At 48.9% G+C, this 23,897-nt stretch overlaps 1 protein-coding gene across 1 annotated transcript in view; it reads right to left on the minus strand.

The window, feature by feature from the left end:
- GRIK4 (glutamate ionotropic receptor kainate type subunit 4) overlaps nucleotides 1-23,897 on the minus strand; it is a 379,418-nt gene that overhangs the window by 115,813 nt on the left and 239,708 nt on the right. Inside the window, exons 6-7 of the mRNA XM_066259819.1 lie at nucleotides 15,901-16,079; nucleotides 11,599-11,652 (exon numbers count right to left, since the gene is read on the minus strand). Of these exons, the coding sequence (XP_066115916.1) occupies nucleotides 11,599-11,652; nucleotides 15,901-16,079 (233 nt within the window). The remainder of the gene's footprint in view (nucleotides 1-11,598; nucleotides 11,653-15,900; nucleotides 16,080-23,897) is intronic.

Raw genomic sequence — 23,897 nt, forward strand, 5'->3', positions numbered from 1 at the left:
GTGAGTGTGAGCTGTCAGCACCACAACCACAATGACAGGCCTGGAGAAGCCTCAGATGGGGATGTTTGGAGCTACTGATGCTTTTGACACTGCGGTGGAGCCTGATGCTGGGGGCAGAAATGCTGGATTGCTTAATAATAACAGCACTTGCTACTCCTAATGGTGCCTGTAATATAACAGCACTTAGAGTGTAATAATAATGTGATTTGCCATAATGTCTTTACCCTGTTTCTCTATGCATTTCAAACACTCATTGATATCACTCTAGTCAGTACGGCCCAGGTTTCTCAGGCCAGGAGTCCCTGTGGTAGCTACAGCAGTCCAGTCCCAAGCGGCCTCAGTTTCTCCCTGCGTTCTGGCTCTGTCTTCTCTCGGGGGCTTGATTACAGACCACTATCAGAGGCTCAGGGAAATGCCCTCCTCAGAGCCTCACGGGGTGGGGGGCAGGAGAACAGAGGAGGATCTCTATTAGAGCGTCAGCAACTGCCTGCCCCAGGGGTCCCCAGGGTCTTCCTCCTGGCTTTCTGCCTAGGAGTCTCCTTGCCGAACCTTCACCAGGTGATGGGGATTGAGGAGTAAAAAAATAATCAAACTAATTTACACAGTTGGCACATGTGGTGGGCAAAATTCTAAGGTGACCCTCAATACCCTCCTTTCTCCACCCCCATCCCATATAAGCCCCAGGACTGCGACTATGGTGACTTTTTCTTCCGTGCTCAGGTTGGCAGGTTGGGTCACGCTATGCGACACGACTCTGAGAGAGAAAGGAGCCAGGTGGACCTGACCGAAGCCCAGGAGCCCTTTAAAGACAGTTTTCTCCGGCTGGTTGCAGAAGAGAAAGTCAGAGAGAGTCACAGTGTGAGAAGGACAATTGTGATAAGCTATCACCACACTCAAGGTGTGACTTGGGTCACACCGTCCCTCTGCCCCTGCCTTACACAGAACAGGGGGCTGGCTGTCGGCTGCCTGCTTGCAGTACCGTGAGGCTCTGAAAGGCTCTCCCCTCCTGAAACACCTTCCTCGCCCACTTCATAGTTTCCTATAAGGTCCCTTTCCTTGGTTAAGTCTTTGGTTAAAATGCAAATATTGTAAGAGGTATCAACGCATGTGTCTCCTTCACTTGGGGTAACTTACCTACTCACTTCTCCACTCGGCTACCTCCTGCTGAGTCTTTAAGGCCCCCTGGGTCTGAGCCTACCTGACTAGGCCAAAGGCAACATCTCTGCTGTTCCCATAACCCCCTGTGGACATTGACATCATTTTAACACATGAATTTACAATAATCTGCCTGGATTTGTCTTTGTCTTTCCCTCTAATCCAACCTCTGAAAAGACCAGACTGTATTCATTGTCGCACCCCTGACAGACAGCAGGGTAAGTGCTCAGTTCACAGGTATGGCGTGATGGGGGTCTGAGGGTCAGGAGACTGCCTCCCCTCCACTCCTGACTCGCTGTGGGTAGCCAGGCAGGTGACCTTCCCTCTTCAGTTTTTTTTTCCTTGCCTGTAAAATGACAAGATTTACTGGGGTGCTCTAAAAGAGTCCTCAAAATTCAATGCTGTCATCCGTCACTACCGTCTTGACACAAATTGAATGTTGAGATGGGGAAGGACCATCATCCATCAGGGCTCTGAGGACGTGGGCTGGACATGGGCCACCAAGCAGTCCTCCCGGGCAAGGGGGAGTGAGGGGCCCGCCCAGAGAGCTCCAGAGATGGGGTGCTGCCCAACCCAGTGACCGTGCAGCGGAGGGCACTGGAGGGAGAAGCAACCTAGACAAGGACGCTGAAGACCCATGAAGAAGAAAGTCGCCTACTTCACATGGAAAACAGGACAGCAGGAGGCTTCCTTTAGCCATTTATTGCATAGCCAGACAGTCTGTGAAGTCAACAGAGTGTGCGTTGCAAGGTCTGCAGAGAGCCTCTAGTTTTTCCCCAGAGGAGGCTGGACTTGTCAAAGGTCACACACATGGTTGGTTACTGGGACAGCCAAGCTTAGGCTTGGACTGCCAATGCCATCACCGATGCTGAAAATGTCTGGCAACGTGGCAGGGCACTTCTGGTTTTCTCTGACCGGAACACTCCTTTGCCCCCTCTCTTCACCACACCCCTGGCCCCGCACAAACAGGCACTGTGCTCTTTCTCAAGCCCATCACCTGCCTCTGCCTACATGCCACTCCCCCGTTCTCACTTCTCACCGTTCAAAGGAGGCCATATCTGTAAACCCTTCTCTAAGCTCCCGAGAAGGCACTCAAGACCTCCTCTGGGCTTCCGCACCTCCCATTTAGAGACCAAGAGCCCTTTAAGCTACATTGTAAGGCTGTTTGTATCCCGCAGCACACAGTAGGCATTTAAGAAATGTTTGCTGAACGAGCATAGTTGATTTTTAGCATTTTCCATAGGTATGTCGCTTAATCATGTCTGAGTAATCACTTTATAATTCTATAACTTGGGCTAAGGAGCTTCTCCGCCAAATGCAAATACAAAGACTAATTCTTCGGTCAATGCCTCCTGACTCTCCTGCCATTTTTCCTTCTGAATACACCCCCTCTACCTGGCCAAGTTCAGAGAACAGGTACAGGACGTTTACCAGCCAGAAAGCACCATCTCAGAGTGATAGCTTCTCTTCAAGATGCCACTGTAGCCATGTATGCCCAGGAGGCACTGTCAAAGCCGGATCTGCTACCCCTCAAGGACAGCATTTGGTGGGGATGGTACCTGGGAAGCTCGGACAGATACCTGGGGAGCATTCACTCCATTACTCTTCCCTAGTTGCACTAAAAACATATTTATTCACCGAAGTGTACTGTATTATGCAGAGTGGTTCTTCTAAAAGGCTCAATAAAGGTGAAATATGTGGACAGTCTTTATAATTTTACAATAAACTACACTTTAGAATCAACCGCTCTAGCACTAGAAAGTTGTCCGACTGATGGATTGTAGCTGTTGGCTAGCTCTAAGTGTAGTAGTGAGTGTGTGTAAGGATGTATGTGTGTGTGTGCCCTGTGCTTTCAGTAAATGACTATCAGATATGGAAGAGGCTCAAGCACCCTGGGAACTGGAGTTCCAACTAGGTGAGACACCAGTTTTGAAATGTGCCTGATAGCTTTGGAGTTTTAGAGGGCTAAAGGCAGGCAGTAAATCAGAAAACTGAGGTCTAAGGATGGAAACAGTCAAGACGGAAACGGGTAGGAAGAGACGAAGGAGAAATGATGTTTACTAGCAGTCCACTGAGGTTTAGAAACTTTCCAGGTTGTAATAACGATGCTGTAAGAACTATTATTCCCAATTCACAAAAGGGAAACAAGCTCCAATAGGTTAAGTCTTGTGCTGCATATACATATAATATATGGCAGGGCCCAGATTCAAACTCAAGTCTTCTCTGATCAGAGGCCCTGGCTGCCTCCATGAAATCATGTTTTATCTTCTGTGTCAACACAGTCATGAGCCTCACCCAACCTCATTGCCAAGCCATGGAGACAGTAGACAGGATGACATCATTTCACAATGACCTTTAAAACCTGAAGGTGAGGTTTTGTTTCAAAGACTTCATGAGTCAGGTGCCAGGTAGGTACTGCCAGAAGAGGCCACTGGCCAACCTGAGCATATTGTGGCCAGTGGAGTAAGCAGCCCCAGATGACAGACTATTCAGCACAATTGGTCAGATGGTCCCTGGACTCCTCTGCCTCTTCCTACCTCAATGGTCATTCTTAGTGCCAACTCTGACATCGCCCTCACTCATCAGAACCCTTTGACATCTTGTCTCTTGAGTCCTGAACTAAAACCACCCTTCATGGCCCTATACACCCTTAATTCTAAATCTGTCTAGCCCAGGGTGGAGGAAGGGCATTCCAGACCGAGTAGGTGCTGCGTGGCCCTCCTGGCGAGCTTCAGACCTTTATGCTTATGGGCTTAGTGGGGATGAGCTGAGTCTCTGTTGGAGGCAAGGAGGTGAGCTGTTTCACCTGGCCAGCCCTCCCAGTCCAAGGACTTTATAATGTTATGAACTCCTTCATTTGTTCATGCAACATATACTTATTGAGCACCTACTATGTGCCAGCAGGCCACTAGGGTTACAGTGACAAACAAGGCAGACATGCTTTTATGAAGCTCAAAGTCTGGTGGAGAAATCAGGCACAGAAGGACTTCCTACTTGAGCTGAATGCTACAAAATACAGAATGCAGGGCTCTGGGAAAGAGTATAACAGCAAACTCAGCCTAGTGGGGTGTCAAGGGAGACTTCCCTGAGGAAGTAACATTTAATCAAGACCTGAAAGATGAGTAGGGGTGGCTTGCCAAGGGAAGGAGTGGAAGAGAGGGGTGGTGAGTATGCTCACTTCTTCTGGAGTTGGTTCCCTCCCTCCCTGTCTGCCCCTAGTCCCCTTTCTGTAACTATTTTAGCAACTTCAATTACTTACGGCTAATCTCTCTGATAAATCTTAAGAAAAATAAACACAAGCTCCGTATGCTTGACAATAACACGGAGCCCAAGAAGAAAAACTGGCTGCCTATATTCATTCTGCCCAAAGAAGACGGAGACGGGAGCATGGAACAGTTATTTCTGCGGGACTCACTGGGACCTGGCTACAGTCTGGAAATCCAAGCAGCTGTTAGCTGAACAGAAACCATTTCCATGGGCCATGTGGGCCCTCTAATCCAATGGATCATTCTCCCTTGGAATGCCAACCCGAGGGTGCAGTGAACTGAAATGCTCCCAACAGTTTGTGAGATGGAACAAGCCCAGGACTGAAACGACCCTCAGAGATCACCCAATACAACCTCATAATTTTAAGATAAAGAAACCGAAGCCTGTGAGGAGGACTGGCTCGCCTGGGTAAAGGCAGTCGAGAGAATTGGTTAAGAGCTCAAAGTCTGGCGGAGAAGCCTGGATTCATCATCTGGCGCCACCACCTTGAGCAACATAGCAGAACTTTATGTACCTCAGCTCGCTCATCTTTAAAATGGGGGTGAAACAGTGCTTTCTGCTAGAACCGTTGTGCGGTTTCAATGAGAAGATCGCGGAGGAGCACTTATCACAGAGCTTTGTATGTAGAAGGTATTTGATAAATATCAACGATCGCTATTACTGTGACACCCAGGTAGTTGGTGGCGGGCTAGAACTAGAAGCCACAGTCACTGCCCATCCTGGCATGATGAGGCCTCCGGCTGGTGAAACCCCTTCCCACACCAGCACTTGGCTCCTCCTCTCTAGATTCCCTCAGGGAAAAACTCTGAGGTTCCTGCTGCCTACACAGCCCAAACTGCAGCCTGCCCTCCAGCACAGTGGTGCAGACCCTGCCTGGCATCAGCACATGGTAATAAAACAGTGGTTGTGGTATCCAGTTAGCCATGCCACACAGCCACCCGCTCCCAGTGCCCAAGTACTTCCTGCCTTTCATTGACATAGCCTGACTTTTGCCCCTTGCCCTCAAATCTCCACACTTCTCCCTGCTGAGGTGGCATCTCCCTCCTTTGGCATGGGGCCCATCTGTGCCCTCTGACACAGATGAGGGTGATTTTATCTTTTCTATTAGGCAGTGATTGCAAATCTCTCTGGCTTCATTAGCAGCTGGATAATCCTTCCCGATTTATTAGCTCAAACTGCACTCCTTCCCGTCCCTCCGATCTTCAGATGGCATCTCTGCTGCCTCAGCAGCTGACCAGGCTTTGCCCGAGGGCCCTTCATTTTTCGCATCTTTTATCCAAACTTCCATCCGTCTTGAAGAACAGCAGTTTCCCTAGCCAAACCCAGAGGCTAACTGGAGGACAGAGACTCCTTCCAGATTAAAGAGCGGAACAAGTACAGCGAATCAGTAACAGTCCTGTGAATGCCCCCCCCCCCCCCCCCCCCCCCCGGGAAACAACAGACGGGACTGTCCGGCCAGCAGCTCACCTGGACAAGAGCGCTCCAGGAGAAAAGCCTTTCAGTTGTAGGGAGCTTTTTACAAGTTATCCTCTAAACAGACACGTGAGGGCTTAGGACACCAACTGTTCTTCCAGCATACGTGAAAGAGATGTGTGACGATGATGAATAACTTAATAATGTGGCAGGTATTGCCAGAGATCACCACACCCATTTCCTCCTCTCCCTGGGCAGACCATCGATGACATTTATTTCCCAAGCTCCCTTACAGGTAGTTGCGGGCATATGGCTGAGTTCTAGCCAATGCAATTGGGAGAAGGAATACTATGTGCCATGTCCAGGCCTGGCCCGTAAAACCCTCCTGTGTCAGATTCCCATGTTTCCCCCCTCGCTTCCTGGCCTCTCAGAGGACACATCCATAAGCAGGAAGAAGCCTGGGCCCCTGAATAACCTTATGGAACGCTGTCCACTGATCAGGTCCTCTCTTTGGGCCTTCAATTGAGTCAAATATATTTTCATTGTGTGAAGCCATGAGATGTTGAGATTTATGTTATACTAGTTGGTATTACCTACCAGATACAAAGTGCTACCAATAGCTACTTTTTAATTTAACCAAGATTTTACAGATGGATATTTTTATTCATATTTTACATATGGGAAAATTGAAACCCTTCATGGCTTCAGGGGCACACAGCTAGTGGGCCCTTGAACTGGGGATTTTCACTAGGTCTGACTGAGGAAGGACTGGGTTTTTATACACTGGCTTCCTTCTCTCTTTATAAAGCTTCTTAATCAGGACTCTCAACTTCAGCCATGTGGCCTTTGCAAAGTCCAAATAGAAATAAGAAACACATCAGCCCTGGCCGGTTGGCTCAGTGGTAGAGCATCGGCCTGGCGTGCAGGAGTCCCAGGTTCGATTCCCGGCCAGGGCACACAGGAGAAGAGTCCATCTGCTTCTCCACCCCTCCCCCTCTCCTTCCTCTCTGTCTCTCTCTTCCCCTCCCACAGCCGAGGCTCCATTGGAGCAAAGTTGGCATGGGCGCTGAGGATGACTCCGTGGCCTCTGCCTCAGGTGCTAGAATGGCTCTGGTTGCAACAGAGCAGTGTCCCAGATGGACAGAGCATCGCCCCCTGGTGGGCATGCCGGGTGGATCCCGGTCGGATGCATATGGGAGTCTGTCTGACTGCCTCCCCGTTTCCATCTTCAGAAAAATACAAAAGAAAGAAAGAAAGAAAGAAAGAAAGAAAGAAAGAAAGAAAGAAAGAAAGAAAGAAAGAAAGAAAGAAAGAAAGACATCTAAATGCTTCATTCCCATTAAGATGACTATTATCATAAAAAACAAAAACAAAAAAACAAGTGTTGGTGAGGACATGGAAAAAATTAGACCCTCATAAATGACTGCTGGGAATAAAAAAAATGGGACAACTTAAAAACAATTTGGCCGTTCCTCAGAAATTACACACAGACTTGCCACACGATCCCACAATTCCACTTCTAGGTATATATCCAAAGGAATTAAAAGCAGGGGTTTGAGCAGATCATTGTACGCCTATGCTCACTGCAGCACAATTCACATTAGCCAGAAGGCAGGAACACCACAAGTTGCTGAGTAACTGAGTAATAATGAGAGTTGATATTTATTGAATACCTTCAACATGCAAGGCTCTGTAATAAGTGTTTCTCAGTTATTTTCTCATTTAAACCTCACAACAATTCTAGCAGAAGGCACTGTTTTATCCCAGTTTTAGAGCCTTGGTGACCTCATCTGTACATGGACACTAATAATACCTGCTGCCTCAGGAGACAATAACCAAACAGAAACTGATTCACAACAGGACTTTAGTAAAGGGAAGGTATTCTTTTAAGAATACCTTCTTAAGGTACTATGTAGTATTATTTAAGGATACTACACTAGTATTGTAAACTGGCTGCTGTGTGGATAGTATCTCCTGAGGCAGGTATTACTAGTGTCCACTTACAGACGAGGATGCTGAGGCTCAGAGAGGTTAAGTCAGTTGCACAGGGTCACAGAGCTGGTAGCTGGTCAAACCAGAATTCTAAGTCATATGTACCTAAGAAAAGCCTGTGTCTTTCTGGCTCGTTATAATGGCTCTGAAAAAGCTGATCTGAGGAACTGCTGCATCTTTTGGCAGAATTTAGGGAGATGGGACATGATGGGGGTCCCTGAGAAATTCAGAGAAGGAATAAAGAAGAATTAAAGTCTGGTGACATCTGTGTTTGGGAAAAAGAAATCAAAGAACTCATTATCCTCTTTATGAAGCCCATCCCACTCTGGCCCTAGACTCCAACTGCAACTGGGCAGAAAGAATGGACTTCAAAATAGTTTCTTTACTCCTTATAGAGGACTGTCCATTCCAGGAAGCCAAGGCACTGAGAGGTTTCCAGAACACTCTCTCACTGACTGATTTTTGCAACGGCACTGCTTCTGTTTTCTTAACTATAAATCAACCATCCTCATTCCTGCACTTATTATTCCGACATCCCCTTGCAAACTTACAGACTTTGTGAATCTTATTAATTCTGGGTTCAAAGAACAATCTGAGACACGCTCCCAGAGTTCATCTCCTCTGGGCCCACCCAAAAAAGGAGACGAGCTCTTTGGAAACTGAAAGTATCATAGTGTTAAAAAAAAAAAAAAAAAAAAAAAAAGACAATGCTGTAGAAATATATAGTACTGTGCAACTTATAATGCATCATACTTACCCTCATAGCAACCTTGTAAGACTGCATCCTCCTGGTTTTGCGAATGAGAGGATCGGGCCCAGAGTCACACAGTGAGTACGAGGCAGAGTGGGGACCTGACCCGGGCCTGCTGACTGCACAGGCCAGTGCGTCTCCCATCAGCAAAATCATCACAATCATCACCATCACTTCTGAGAAGAGGGAGTGGTGGTGCACAGTGTGGGCGATGCTGTCTTCTTAAAATCCTCCAAGCCAAGCAACTCCACCTTATCCTAGTGACTGTGCTGGGAACTCATACCCCGAAGGACGGACCTCCCCCCGCCAGGCCGTGCCTGTGACTCCCTGCTTCCCAGCCTCTTCCTCCTCTGCTGCCAGGGCGGCTTTATGTGCGGAGTGCCCCTGGCAGGCTGCACAAGGCAAGGAGCCCCTGGCCTCCCCCTTCCCTCTCCGCGCTCCCTCCCCGGCTCCCAAGATGGAACACAACTGTACTTTAATATCTCTTTTCTCTTCCGCCAACTTGCCGGGGCTCCCCTAATGCCTCTTTACTTTAAGCAAATGCTTCTGTGTTGCTCTGGGAATCCTCTAATCCTTTCTCCCCTTCTCATGTTCATGCTCTGATGTACAGCAGTAGGGTTAGCTAGGAAAGAAGATATACATAAGGAAAGAAGTGCCTGTGTTTTATGTTTTGAGGGGTGGTGACTGGTAGGGGGCGGAGGGGGACCCATAGGGTGCTGGGTCTGGGAGCTGCTCATACAGATGTGCTCACTTGCACAAAGGACATCAAGCTGCGCACGCGTGATTTGTGCAGCCCTCTACACATGGCTGGACTTCAGTGAGAAAACTCCAACAGTGGAGCAAGCAGATTGTAGAGGTGGAGGATGAGGCAATGACGAAATGAGTTCCTGGCAAGCCTACTCAGAAGGGAACCCCTGCACCAAAAAGGAGGCTACCCTGATTCTTCAAGGGGACTTTCAGCTCGGGGCGCAAAGGCCTGCAGAACGAAGGCTTCAGCGTTTGCAAGTCCCTACTGGCCCCAACAAAGGGCTGTTCACGGGAACCTGCAGCTGGAAAAAAACAAGGATCCCAAAGTCCAGGCATCTCCTCCACCTCACAGGACATTTCAGGAGACCTATCCCTAATTCCTGGGGGGACACTGAACAACTCCTAGGTCATCCCATCTCATGCATTGACCAAGGAAGTCTTAACTTTTAGGCAACTTTTTCCTCTTGAAGATTTGGGAGCCAAATCTGTGAGGTTGGATTCCACTCACTAACATACTTATGTCTGCCTTAAATCTTCCAACTAGGTTATTTTCACAGATAGTTAGATAATTAGTAATAATTAACCAGACAGTTATTCCTAGAGCAGTCTATATGTTTGAAGTGACTCACAGTTTCCTGGGCATGCTTCATGTACAACGCTTTCAAATCTCCAATGATGTGGATATGCAGTTCCTTATCCCAGAATGTTCTTCCCCTCTCTGTTTATCTAGAAAAACCCTACCCATCTTCCAGAGTGTCGCTTAAAGTCCCCTTTTTGGGGGGCCTTCCTCTTCCTCTACCTTGGTGAAGCACTTCCTGCCGGCCCAGGTGGAGCAAGTAGCCCTTGCTTTAGTGTGTACAGCATTCTGTCTACATATCTAATAGAATTTACTGCTTCACACAATAGGTACTTTGAGTTTTTCCAAGGCCAACTTAGTTTCTTTTTCCCATCTTAATCCCTAATATCTGACCCAGTGCCTGTTACATCCAAAGCACGTCTGAATGAAGGGGCCACTTAAGTGCTCTCAATTAGTGCAGGCATTTATAAAATAAAATAAACTTCCTCTCGGAATGATTGTTCGTAACGGCTCTATTTGTAATAGCCAGAAAGCAGACGCAACCAAAATGTCTCTCACGAGTGGGCGGTTAATTAAACTGCGGTCCACCCACACCGAAAAGTACAACTCAGCATTAATAAGGAACACACTATTGATTCATGTGACAACTTGGATGTATCTCCAGGGCATATGCGGGGAGAGAAGAAAAGTTCATTTCAAAAGGTGAACTGCATGATTGCATTTATAGAACATTCTTGAAGTCATAAAATTATAGAAATAGAGAACAGATTAGCAGTTGCTAGAAGTTAGGGGTGGTGGAGATCAGGGTGGTGAGTGAGGCTACAGAATCGTAGCATTATATTCAGACCAGATTTTGATATTCTGGCTTGAATGTTATTCCAGTTGTGTAAGGTGTTAACCCCTGGAGGAAGCTGGGTGAAGGACCCATGGTCCCTCCGTTTCCTCTGTGACTTCCTGTGGATCTTTTACATTATTTCACAATAAAAAGCTATAAAATTCTCCTAAAAAAACCATTCTCTGAAGTTCTTTCTAATTGAGCGTGTCTCTACTTCAGATCACCCGTTTGCGTTTCCTATAAATTCACAATTTCAAATCGCCTCCGCATAGATTAGATCGCGTAGTTTCAAAATTGCAGCGACTCCACGATGGAGCCGTTCTCATCCCCGCTTCACACACAAGGAAGCCAAGGCTCAGCACTTGTTGAAGGGCACACGGTTGCTAGGCGGCAAAGCTAGCGCTCCCAGTTGATGCAATAAAACTTCCTCGGACCTCTTTTCTCCTCTGCGAAATAAGAGGGTTCAGCAGATGTGGCTGCTGAAGGTGCAGCCACCGTAGGCCACATGTACGTCTTGGGCCCTAGCTTTTGAGTCAAGATGGGTCTGACCATGCAGAGACTGTAAGCCAGGAACTGGGCCAACGGGAGACCTGTCCGTCAGAGGAAAGAGTGCTATGTAGCTGGTGGCGTTGGAATGGAGGATTAGACTGCAAATTCCCGTTATCCCGAGACTAAGAATCATTGGGACGAGGATCCCGGCGGCTCTGGAACGTCCACGTTTCCAGCACACCCTGCCCCTGTGGCTGGCCTCTGCTTCTGTCTTCCCCATCCTCCTCTCTGGGGATTCATTCTGTCGCACCCCACTGACCCTAATTAATGATACTCTCTATGCCAAGGAAGTGAGCTGTGAAAACGTCTTACCAGATTAGTGAAGATGTATGTGTAATAGGCCGACACCATCCCTAGTTCAGCTGCCTGCAAAGAGAAGAGAAGGAGATTGGAGAGGGAAACAGATATCCACAGGAAGTAAACGAGCAGCACGGGCTCCACGCACCACCACGCGCCTCGCTCGCTGCCCTTCGGCTCCAGGCAGAGTAGAACATCTTGATTTGTTCTTATTTTGCCCTTGACCTTGAAGGATGGAGCACAAAAACACTGGCCTCTAGAATGGGGTCTTTCCACTTCCACCCCGCTCCTTATCCCTGCAGTGACACGCAGAGTAGCTGATGTTCTCATGCACGACACATCCCCCATGATCATACCAGAGAGCGCGGAAACCAAAATGACTTTCAGGGAAATGAAGCAAATAACAAACCAGACGATAACAATGATCTCCATAGCTATGCACGTGAACAAGGGCTCACACCCACTGTGCAGTATACGCCGAGCCCTAGGGAGCATTTTACTCAGATGAACTTGATGAGGTTGGCACCACCTCCACCCCCAGCTGACAGCTGAGGAAACTGAAACACCAAAAGGCTCTATAACTTGTCCAAGATCACACGTCTCCTAAAAGGAAAGCCCGGCAGCCCAAACTCCCCCGGAGGACTGTGATATTAATGGAAATACTGACACAAGTCTTTTAGGAGCCAAGTCATAGACAGGAGAGCCTGTGGGTTGTAGGCAGTTCCCAAATCAACTCCATCCTTTGTCAGAATGTGAGTCAGCGCGATGCACAACAGTGTTCTTCCATCTGCAGTCATTTGCAAACGTTGGTTCTCTACTACTAGTAAGAAACAAGCTGCTGGTGACATGCCTCACCCTGGATGGCACACCAGTGTGTCATCACCGCCCAGCTGAGAACGGCTGCTCCAGAACAGCCTCTCTTAAGTCTGATCTTTGTAGCCATCATAAATACTCCTGACCAAGCTTCCCCATTAGGGTTCCTGGCTTGAGTGTGACCAGTGCTATAGAAACCAACAGGCAGATCACGTACCTAATAAGCCCAGCTCTCCCCAGAGTCTTCATCCTTCACAGACGGTCAGGTTTTCATAATGTATCCTGAGAAACCATCTCTTCATGACTAAGTGAGGTGCAGGTGCGGGGTGGGGGTGAGAAACAGACCAGGGGAGATCCCGTTTCCCTCTGTTTATCTCCCAAGGAGCTTCAATAACTTTGTGAGCATTCTGAGAGGAGCCATCCCAGTCTCCCTGAGGAACAGGCTGGGGTGATTATATCACCACCGCTCCGCAGGAAACGGAAGTGCAGAGGGCCTTGGTGACTGGGACAAGATTATGTGGGGTCACAGTGGAGCTCACGGACTGCTATGTGAGGCTACATTTCCTCTTCTTTCAAGAGGATGATTTGGCACGATGTCCACCCCATCCATCTCTCCACACTCACATGGTCCATAGAAAATGCTGTTCTTTCTCACCACTGCCTAGGCTGAAGGAGCCCCCTGGCTACAGGGACGGGCTGGGAGCAGGAGGCTGGGAGAGAGCAACATTAGATGGTTAAACCCCATTTTGTGAAATCTGCTGTCCTAAAGATAAAAGACAAGAGAGCCTTGCTTTTTAAGACCTGAATTCTGGGTAAACATAAAGTTCATTGCCGGAACAGCCACTCAATAAAAGTAGGGGATTACTCCGCAAATCCTCCTGAAATCAAGGGCCGGCAGAGTGCGGCAGAGCTGCGGAGCCAGGCTCGCGTGTGCTGGGCGAGCACCCCAGAAGGCCCGTGTGCTCCCTGCTCACACTGCTTCCCACACTGAGTCCCTTCTTCCCGAGGTCCCGCAAGGCTGCGCCGTGATTCCTGTGACGGAGGAGCGGAGAGTCCGGGAAGCATGAGGACCGAGCCCGGGACTGATGCGGGGCCTGCCTACCCGGGGCCCCCAGGAAGTCCAGTGGGAACAGAGCGGACAGGGCTTCTCAGTGCCACTCTGGTCATTACTGATCAGTTTGGGTCCAAGGTCACAGGGCTGAGGTCCATAAATGGTCTCAGGAAGGTCTGCCACTGGCCACCCAGCAGAACCGTTGGCTAGTAACGATCATTACAGGCCGAGTTTCCTTCCAAGGTGCAGCCACAGGAAAAAGTAAAAAGCATTTTTAATGAAAAGACCCAGTATTGGCAAGGGTGCTATAAGACACCCATACTCTGCTGGTGGGAGTGTAAATTGTTTTGGTCTTTCTAAAAGGTAATCTGGAAAATCACATCTAAATCTTTCAAACGTGCATACCTTTCACTCAGTAATTCCAAGTCTAGAAATGCATGCTAGGAAAATATTCATGAATGCGTGTAAAGATTTATGGACAAAAAAGATGTGCACCCAGCATTACTTATTGTAGCAAAATATTTAAAATAACCCGTATCTCCAATAATAAAGGAATAGTCAAGTAAATTATGGTCCAGCATGATAGGAGATGATATAGCCATTAAAATATTTGTAGAGAAATAATGTAATGAGGACATGTACAGCATACAATGGAGTGAGAAAAAGCAGCTTGCAGACGAGAGTATGGTGATAATTTTGAGAAAAATATGTCTATAAAGGCAAAAAGAATAGATGTCAAAATCTAATAGTGGTAATCTCTGGGTGATGGAATTGTAGATAATTTTTATTTTCTTCTATGTGCTTTTCTGTACTTTCCAAAACTTCAACAATAAACCAGACATAGTATTGGGGGAGGGGGATGGGGAGACAGAAAGCCCAACTGCATGTGCTGGAAACCACGAGATTCCTGGGCAAGGGGAGCCCATAAGAGGGTTCCACTGGGGACTGCCCAGGCTCTGCTTCTGCAGGGTGCACAATCTGACCTGCCCCCTGAAGGGGTGGGGGGCGACGTCTACACTACTCCCTCCTCCCCGCCTGGCCCGAGGACTCCTCAGCCTGTACTTCTCAGGTCCTAAAACTTGGAGGAGCTTTTCCATCCTGATGACTCCATTGATCCTAGCCCCCACCATAAGAGAAGAAAGAGAAAAAGGATGAAAAGAGGAAAATTCTGTGCGTGTGCATATGTGTACATGAATTGGGGATATGCGCACAGACAGACACGGGTTTGGAACTGTGAGAAAGTGCTATGGCAACAGGCTGCAGGGATAGCCCTCAGTACTCAGAGAATGCACTCAGATCTCTTATTAACACAGAAACAAAAACTAGCTGGGGAGGCTGAGGTCAGGAGAGAGGGAGGGAGAGACGGGCATCAAAGTGTCTGCTGGGCTCCTCACAGCTGGGCAGAGGTTAACGAGAAGCCTCGCTCCCCCAGTGATAGATGGCAGGTTGCTTTTAAATGTGCAATTAAAATGCCATTAGAATGGGGCCAATGTGCCTGGAGAGGCTGGGGGAGCTGCTGCGAGTCATGGAGAAGCTTGGAAGCAGGGTTCCCTCTATTTGGGGTTGCACGTCTAGCCCAGCCACCAACCCAGGAACTGGTACCAGGCGACTCCAAGACTGCCCAGCTGTTTCCAGCTGTTTGTCCAGTATGGATGCCCAGGCACCTGACTTCTCCCTCTCTGTCTGTTTCTGTCTCTCTCAAACGGCCCTCTTGGAGTTCTAGTTTCCACTGCATATATGTTCTGAGTCAGGGGCCCCTCTGTATTACGAGGGGTTGGATAGGATAAACCACTCTATTTGCAGTCAGGGACAATTGGTGCCAGCTCAGCTCTGTGCCTCACAGGGCTGGGCCTTGAACAAAGCCATTAATCTTCCAGAGTCTCAGTTTCTCCATCTGTCAGGTGAACATACTATACCTACCTCACGGAGCCACTGAGAGGGTTCCCCTGGGAAATTACACAGTGGCATCCGTGAACTGCGGAACATGGGTAAGGATTACATGCAGGGCCAGCATTCAGTGGTCCACCCAGACGTGACTGCCCTGGTTGTCTGAAGATGGAAATACTTTTATAGCACTTGGCAAAAAGCCTACGGCCCAAGCCCCCCAAGTATCCCACTCCCACAACACTAGTTCTTCTTAGAACCCATGGCCTTCACCTCAGAGCCCCTGGTAGGGTCTAGGTTTGGCCAGTGTCGTAGTTGATGGCTGTCCTACTGCACCAGTTCAGTGTTTTTATGACATCACCATCATCCTGCTTTCTCCTTTCAGCTGTCATCCATTGAAACTGAAGCACACAAGTCTTGTCAGAGTTCAGAGGTCCAGCCCAGGGCTCCCTCAGTTGTGGCCCAGAAGGATGCCCACAGCCAGGAGGGGGCAGAGCGCAAGCGCAGAGGGAGGGAGAGGGGAGAAGGAGGCTCCGTGCCCGCCAGCACCCGCCCAGCCCGGCTCCCACCTTCAGGAGGATGGTGTGAGACATGGAGGCGTTGGCATGGATGATGATGGTGGCTGTCTTGTCATCCCGGATCTCTTTGAGGAGTGGGGTGGGGTCCCTGGTGTCATCCAGCATCCGGACTGAGAGGGTATCCTTGGAGATAAGGAATTGCCGGAGCAGCTTCTCTAGGTTTAAAAGGCCTGGAGGGGAAGAGAGGATGAAGGCCCTGAGGGTCCACAGTGCCACCTCAGGAAACACGAGAGCCAGGGCAGGACACGTGAGGACCTGGACCGGAGGCAGGGCCGTGGGTCTGGCACCCTACTCACACTGAGCAGGTGCAGCTTTACCTGAATAAGTTTCTTAACCTTTTTGGGCTTCAAGCATTCCATCTTCAATAAAAAAGAATGCTCCTAAGCTTCCATGGCTTCCCGCCTCCCTTGAGAATGTTCCTTTACAGTAGAGAATGGGGCTCCCTGGGGTCAGACCAGAGAGTCCCCATTCTTTCTGAAAACCCTCGGGAGCAGCACTGGCCAGCATGTGGGTCTGGGTTTCTTTCTCTAACATAGCCACTTACTCACTGAGTGACCTTGTCATGTGGCTGGGTCACTCAGCTTCAGTTTCTTCATCTGAGAAATGAGAATAACAGTAACCTTGTCATGTGGCCGGCTCGCAGGGCAGTGGCGAGGATTAAGTGAGATCACCCATGAAATGCGGAGACCTGAGTCTCACACGTGGTGAAACCTCAGAAATGTCACATTGAGCCTTCACTGCCATTGTGGAGGTACACAAGCCGTTCCCTCAAGATCATGGGGCCCAGCCTGACCAGGTGGTGGTGCAGTGAATAGAGCATCAGACTGGGATGCGGAGGACCCAAGTTCGAGACCCTGAGGTCGCCAGGTTGAGCGCGGGCTCATCTGGTTTGAGCAAGGCTCACCAGCTTGAACCCAAGGTTGCTGGCTCGAGCAAGGGGTCACTCGGTCTGCTATAGCCCCCTGGTCAAGGCACATATGAGCAATCAATCAATGAACAACTAAGGAACCGCAACGAAGAATTGATGTTTCTCATTTCTCTCCCTTCCTGTTTGTCTGTCCCTATCTGTCCCTCTCTCTGACTCTCTCTGTCTCTCCCACAAAAAAAAAAAAAAAAAAAAGATCAAGGGGGCCCAGAAAACAGGTCTAGCAAAACACTGTGACTTTCTCAGAGCAGAGTAGCTGCATTAAGACAAAGCATTATTATAATCATAAAAGAACAGGCTTTGAACTGCACTCCGCCAGGCAATAACGTGGGCCCAGAACAAAACAGGAAGGCGGACTGAGCGAAGGACTCTTCCCTCCTCCTCCTCCCACTTGCTGCCCGGGAGCAGTGGCGGAAGGAGGGGTTCCCGAATGATGGCACTGAGACAAAAGGGGCCTAATTCTGCTTTGTCTCTAAAAAGGCATGAGGGTCAGCATAAGGAGGTGTGAGGGTCTCCTGGGAATATCGTGGTCCCAAATTCGATGAAAACAGACCTACCAGCATTTGTTCTTAAAAGCGAGTTTAGTTGTAACGTTTATTAAATCTTTATTATGTTCCAGGAAATGGGCTAAGCATTTTCCATGGTTCATCTCAGTTAAGTACTCACAGCAACACAATCAGGTATCATAATTCCACAGCACAGAGGAGGCATAAGTATCTCCTCCAAACACTGAACAGAGAGGGAAGGGTTGGCTTTCTAACCCATCAAAGGTCCTCGTGCTCCAGTTTCCACACTGGTTAAGTGGACACTGAATGCAAGAATGTTCTGAAGATGACTCAGAGACTCCTCTCTGCTCAGGTAGCTAACCCACCTGACCCTAGAGGATCAAAGGGTAAGAGAAACAAGGGTGGGGGCAGTAGTGAAGAGTATCACATTGTCTTCCTCTCTTTGTAAGAGAGGTAATAGGTCTTGCCTGGTTACATGGGAGACGGGGTCAGAATTCCTACCTGCTCATTTCCATCCGGCCCTCTTCCCATGAGACTAGGCTGCCTCTTTTTTTTTTTTTTTAATTTTTTTAATTTATTTATTTATTTTAGAGAGGAGAGGGAGAGACAGAGAGAGGAGAGACAGAGAGAGAGAAGGGGGGGAGGAGCTGGAAGCATCAACTCCCATATGTGCCTTGACCAGGCAAGCCCAGGGTTTCAAACCGACGACCTCAGCATTTCCAGGTTGACGCTTTATCCACTGTGCCACCACAGGTCAGGCATAGGCTGCCTCTTAAGACAAAACACAGAAGGCAGCACATAGGGAGGCCCAGGGACATTTTCTCTGGCCTTAGGCAGGAAAGGCTATACTGGTATGTTTGTTTGCTTGTTTGTTTGTTTGTTTGTTTTAGAAAAGGAGAAGGTAGGAGGGTGGAGCCCAAGGGCCTGGCATGAGAGAGACAGGAGCTCCTGGAAGGTAGTGCCAACCTCTACCCTCCAGTCATAGGGCCTGAGAAGCATTCCAGGCAGCTGGAGTTTACAGGAATGGGGGTGGGAAAAGTTGGAAAGGCCTGGTGGTCACAAAGTGGCCTCAGAAACACCCCGCTGGGCATGCCACAGAATGGGGTTGGCCTTTCCTCCCTCCCCCACAGGGCCTCAACACAGACTCGTAAACAGCCTCTGCGGCCTGTGCCCCTTGCCACCCCCTCCATTGGCCTCCAGGAAGTACGGCAGTAATATTGCTCGGGCACTTCCTGCCAATCCCTGACACAACTGAGCTGGGTTCAAGCTCAGGGTCAGCCCCCACTGGCTGTGTGAACTTGAGAAGTCATCTAACCCAGTGGTCCCCAACCTTTTTTGGGCCACAGGCCGGTTTAATGTCAGAAAATATTTTCGTGGACCGGCCTTTAAGGTGGGACGGATAAATGTATCACGTGACCGAGACAAGCATCAAGAGTGAGTCTTAGACAGATGTAACAGAGGGAATCTGGTCATTTTTTAAAAATAAAACATCGTTCAGACTTAAATATAAATAAAATGGAAATAATGTAAGTTATTTATTCTTTCTCTGCGGACCGGTACCAAATAGCCCATGGACCGGTACTGGTCCATGACCCTGGGGGTTGGGGACCACTGATCTAAACTCCTCGAGGCTCCATCTTCATGTCTGAAATGGCCGTATCAGGCCAGAACTGCATGGGATCCAATGTGAAAGCACACTGGGATCTGGAATGTAGCATTAATGAGACTTCTCCTGTGTTTACTCATCCCACAAGAGCTCAAAGGGCAGGCACGGCTCCGTGAGGCAGAATGGAGAGGAGAGTGAAAGTGTGTCCAGCCAACACGCACCGTATGCATCCTAAGAGCCAGGCTCTGGGCCAGCAAGAGGCCAGAAGAGATGAAGGATGAGACAACAGACCCGGCCCCGTAGGAGCTTAGAGTCCAGAGACTTGTAGCTCAGTCTATAGAAAAGTTCAACTCATGTCCCTAGTTTCTTTGACGGCCTAAGTGATCTGGTTTTCTAGGGGGAAGCCACATTTTGTCTTATATGTATGTAAAATGGAGAGAATATTCAGCACGCTTTCCTCATTATTGATGTGAAAAACACAATCTCGCCTGCACAAAACTCTGAACCTGACCAAAAACAAAATAAACACACACACACATACACACACACACACACACACACACTATAACCAGAAGCCAACCTTCCTGAGGAAGCCACAGACGGAGAGTTCCTGGAGTCTCAGCCATCTCGGTGGTGCAAGGACAGATCTGCCTGGCCGTGCTGTGGAGCAGGGGGCACCAAGTTGGAGAAGTAAGGGAGGGGTATAGGGGGGAATCCCATGGGTTCTGGAATGTAGCAGGGAGGATCTTTGGATCATGTCTAGGAAAGAGGCCAAATCCCCAGAGATCCTTCAGTCAGGGCAATGAAATTCAGCGAAATGATACAGGAAAGCCCAGGGGATGACAGCAGGATTGTGCACAGCACAGACACTTGGCCAGCAGAGCCCAGGGAGGCATCAGCTCTGTAAAACTGACTGGTGTTCTGAGCTCCTGGAGAAGAGAGCCTTCCAGATGCCGCATAAACTGAGGAACCTGCTCCAGTCAACCCCCCAGCACACCCATTCTGCTGCCCCTTGGGGTGCTCTGCTGCCCTTTAAACAAAGAAGGTGCATCATCCCCCCCTCACCCAGCTGAGAAGCAGGGTAGGGGCAGGGTAGGGGATAGGGGCAGTGAGTCTGGGGAGGTCTGCAACCCCACCCACGATCTACGATCGTTACTCCTTTTCCCAGCCTGGACCCACCCTGAGCAGCAAAAACAGCACGAGGTCTAGTGGCGAATCCCAGATCTAGTGCTGCCGGGCTGTTAGTGCGGGCACTTTCCTCTACCCTCTGCAGCCCGTGTTCTCACCTAAAAATGAGGATAATAACCACCTTACAGGCTTATGAGGATGTCAAGTAAACAGAACAGTGTCAGTCACCTAGAATATGCTCCACAACCTGGTTTCCATTGACCCCCCTCCCCCACAGCTCCGTATCCTAACCATCCTTCACACCATCTCCTAACTCTTACAAGACTTATCCAATCCACAAAATACAGCCCTTGGTTATGTCAACAGATGGTCCTTGGCGCCAATTCAACACCAACAGCAATCCCCAATTTGGGGTGCGGTGAAGAAGGAAACTTTAGTGCACACAGCTCAACAGTAATATAGCATAGCTCTGAAAACAGCACAGCTGTGGAACAGCTCCATAGTACTACTGTGTGGCATGAGGCTCCCTGGGGCTAGGACCCTCTTCAGCTAGGCAACTGCTCCACCAGAGTCTGCTCCACACCAGTTTGTACCAGTCTATTCCACTATACTCTGCTCCAGAGAACCATCTCCAATGGTTCGGCTCCAGCCTTTGGTGGAAAGTACACTCCCCAGGACAGAGGGGAGCTGGCTTATACAGACAGAAGTCCCCGCTCCTGGTCCCTGATTGGTCCATCCTCATGCAAATGAGGAATCCAAATCCTTGACATTTAATTGGTACAAAGGCACTGTTCTGATTGGTCAGGGCTGTGTAGCTCTGAAAAGCCTCAGTCCTATTGGTAGAAATAGGATTCCAGGAACAACTTTATAAGTGATGGCTGAGATGGCAGAAACACAGTGCAGGCAAGCAGGTTAGCAAAGAGGCTTCTCTTCAAAGTACAGTTCGTGTGAGGAGCCCCTGTGCAGAAATGGCTGCTAGGCTCTGATTTTTTTTTTTTTTAGTCCAGTTAGCCACCAGGAGCCCATCTTAGTAGGTATCTTTTCTTTTTCCCTTTTAAGGTTCAAGTTATAATCCATATAAAATATTTTATAGCATAGGTATATACATATACACTAATTATTTCACCATGTTGGGTAGGGGTCCTATTCAAACTTCTCTACACATCCCCAGTGTGAGACAGAGTACAGGGTACTTGCTGATGGGCTGAACTAGAGTCTGTGGGGTGAAGAAAGCACCCCTACACCCTAACAGGCCAGGGGAGCAGCAGTCCCATGTGGGGAACAAACACCACACCACTTGAGGGACAGCTGAAGAAATAGGTACGTGGCTTGAGGAAGGCTGGGCAGGGCTGTCATGAGACAGACTGTTCTTGGCAGCCTCAGGAACTGCACCAGGAACAATGAGTGGATACAAGGAAGTCACAGGGAGACAGCTTTAGCTCAACGTAGGGACAAACCTCTAAGATGTCTAACGATGCAATGGGCTGCATCAGCAGGTGATGAGTTCCCAGTCACTGGAGGCAGTCAGGGAAAGACAGAAGCCCCTCTTGAGGACTGTTGTACAGGAAATTGAACCAGTGGGTGAAAAGTTGAACTAGAAGAATGTTGGTGTCTTTCCAGCCCACAAATTCTCTAATTCAATGAATCAGAAGAGGATATTTTTTAAATTCTAGGCAGTGGAAGGCATTTGCAGAAGGGAAATGTGGTTTAGTTATATTAAAAATATTAGGAGTTTTTTAGTGCAGTTTGCATTTTCCAATTGTCCTTCTCCCCACTTCTATCTGTTTAACGGAACTAAGGGATTTATGGAAGGCAGCTGCCACCAGAGAGGTTGAAAGCTGCTCTTTCCCTGGCTTCCCTGTCACCTCCGCCCCAACCCTCTTCTTCAGCAGAATCCCTGGCCCAGCAATGGGTGTGTTTGCCAAGTCTGAGGCTGCGAAGGACCGGGGGGGGGGGCGCTGTAGTCTTGCGTGGGATGCAATGGGATGGATTGAAGAGCGGCTCAGCGGGCCAGCTGTCCTGGGAAGGAGGAGGGAGGCTGGCTTTGGGAATTGGAGGGCAGGGGCCCTGTGGGGTAGGAGGAGGATGGAGAGGCTGTGAAAGGCATAGCCAGGGTTGGACAGGGCCATAGGACAAGGACACAAATACCTAAGTGAAGGGTTTTCAGGGGACACAAAGATCCTTGTATCAAAAGAAGAATAATCACCCATTTCACTAGCCTCACTTTCTCTCCACTGGCTGATGCCTTTGGCTATAGGCTTTGGTTCTGCAAAATGTCAGTGCTCCCAGGATGGCAGCACTTTTTTTACATCCTTGCAGAGACAGCCGAGGTAATACTGACCTCAGAGGACTGTGGTGAAGACTTAATGAGATAACATGAGTTCATCACTGTGCACAGTGCCCTAAATCTGGGAGGTCTCCATCCCCCTTCTGCTTGCCAGGCACACACGCCTCGGGGTGTGTGGTTTTCAGACCTGTTCCACAGAGCAGATGAGAGAGAGAGATGAGGGTCCAAAGTGCTGCCGGTGGGGAATGGGATGCAGAATAAGTTCAGATGCTTGAGCAACATATTTCACTTGCCTCTCAGCTTTGTCCCTCCCACACTTAGGCTCGGCCCCAAGAACAGGCAGAGGGCGCCAGGACACAAGGGCCAGAGGAGGAGGAAGAGCGGATGGGGGAGCAGGCTGAGGCTTCTTGCTCACAGTAGGTCTGTCGCTGGGCCCTTATCTGATGCAAAGGATGGGCCGTGGAAGAACATGGTCTCTGTACTCTCATCAGTCTCCTAACTTCAGGGTGTGTATTTCCAGCTTGGGCCTCAGCTGACAGGACCCAACAGGTGTCTCTGTTCTGAGACTGCCTTCAGTGTGTCCTAAGCAACCTCACATACAGCTGACAACTGCCACAGTGCCCCGGTGGCAGGTATTATGATTATACCCATATTACACTGTGTTTATTACATTCTATATGGGTAGAGATCAATTACTGTGGTGGGAGAGATGCAGTGACTGAGATCATCCTGCTACAAAATCTAGGATAGGCCAAGCTTCCAACCCAGGTTTTCTGAGTCCAAGTTCGGCCCTTAGGCTCTCAGCACTTGAGTGGAAGCACCCAGTCCTCCTACAACATAGGAAAGATGGTCCCTCACTTCTGTCTCTTCCACCGTGTTCAGCGAGGGAGGGAGAGGAGGTAACAAGAATCATGCAACCTTGAAAATGGACTTACTCTCTCTTTTCTTCATGCATATAATGAGAATGTTTCTAGAACCCATCATAAGTGGTTATCATAAGATTTAAATGAGGTAGTAGAGTGTTTGGCACATAGTAAGTTCTCAATAAATGGTTAATTTTGTACCACTATGACTAAAAGACCTCCCACAGCGCTTCCTGGGGGCAGCACAGGGAAGGCCCACTACTGCCCCAGTTACTCTTTCTCGCAAGGAGCCCTGGGTATTATTCTGTCCACCCCATTCTCTATCCCTCTGCCATAACCAGAGTTGTAGGATAAAGTAACAATAGTTAAATGTGTGTTATGATCTGTGCCCAGATACCACCCATCCATATAACCCTGAAAGGCATTATTACCCCCATTTTGCACAGGAAGGAACTAAGGCTCAGAGAGGTAGAGTGACCTGTATAACATCACACAGCTCATGAGTGGTAGAACAGCCTGGTTTGACTCCCAAGAAGGCTCTGCATTTCTCTTCAGCTGCACTTACTCCTTAGGAGACTGGAGCCTGTTCCTCTCCAACAACGTGAACCAATTTTAGTGAACACAAGGATGGTATAAGGACAGAGCCAAACTCTGGTCACTCTGCCTAGGTCCT

This window comes from Saccopteryx bilineata, chromosome 2 (genome assembly GCF_036850765.1).
Source record: "Saccopteryx bilineata isolate mSacBil1 chromosome 2, mSacBil1_pri_phased_curated, whole genome shotgun sequence".
Lineage (NCBI taxonomy): Eukaryota > Metazoa > Chordata > Mammalia > Chiroptera > Emballonuridae > Saccopteryx > Saccopteryx bilineata.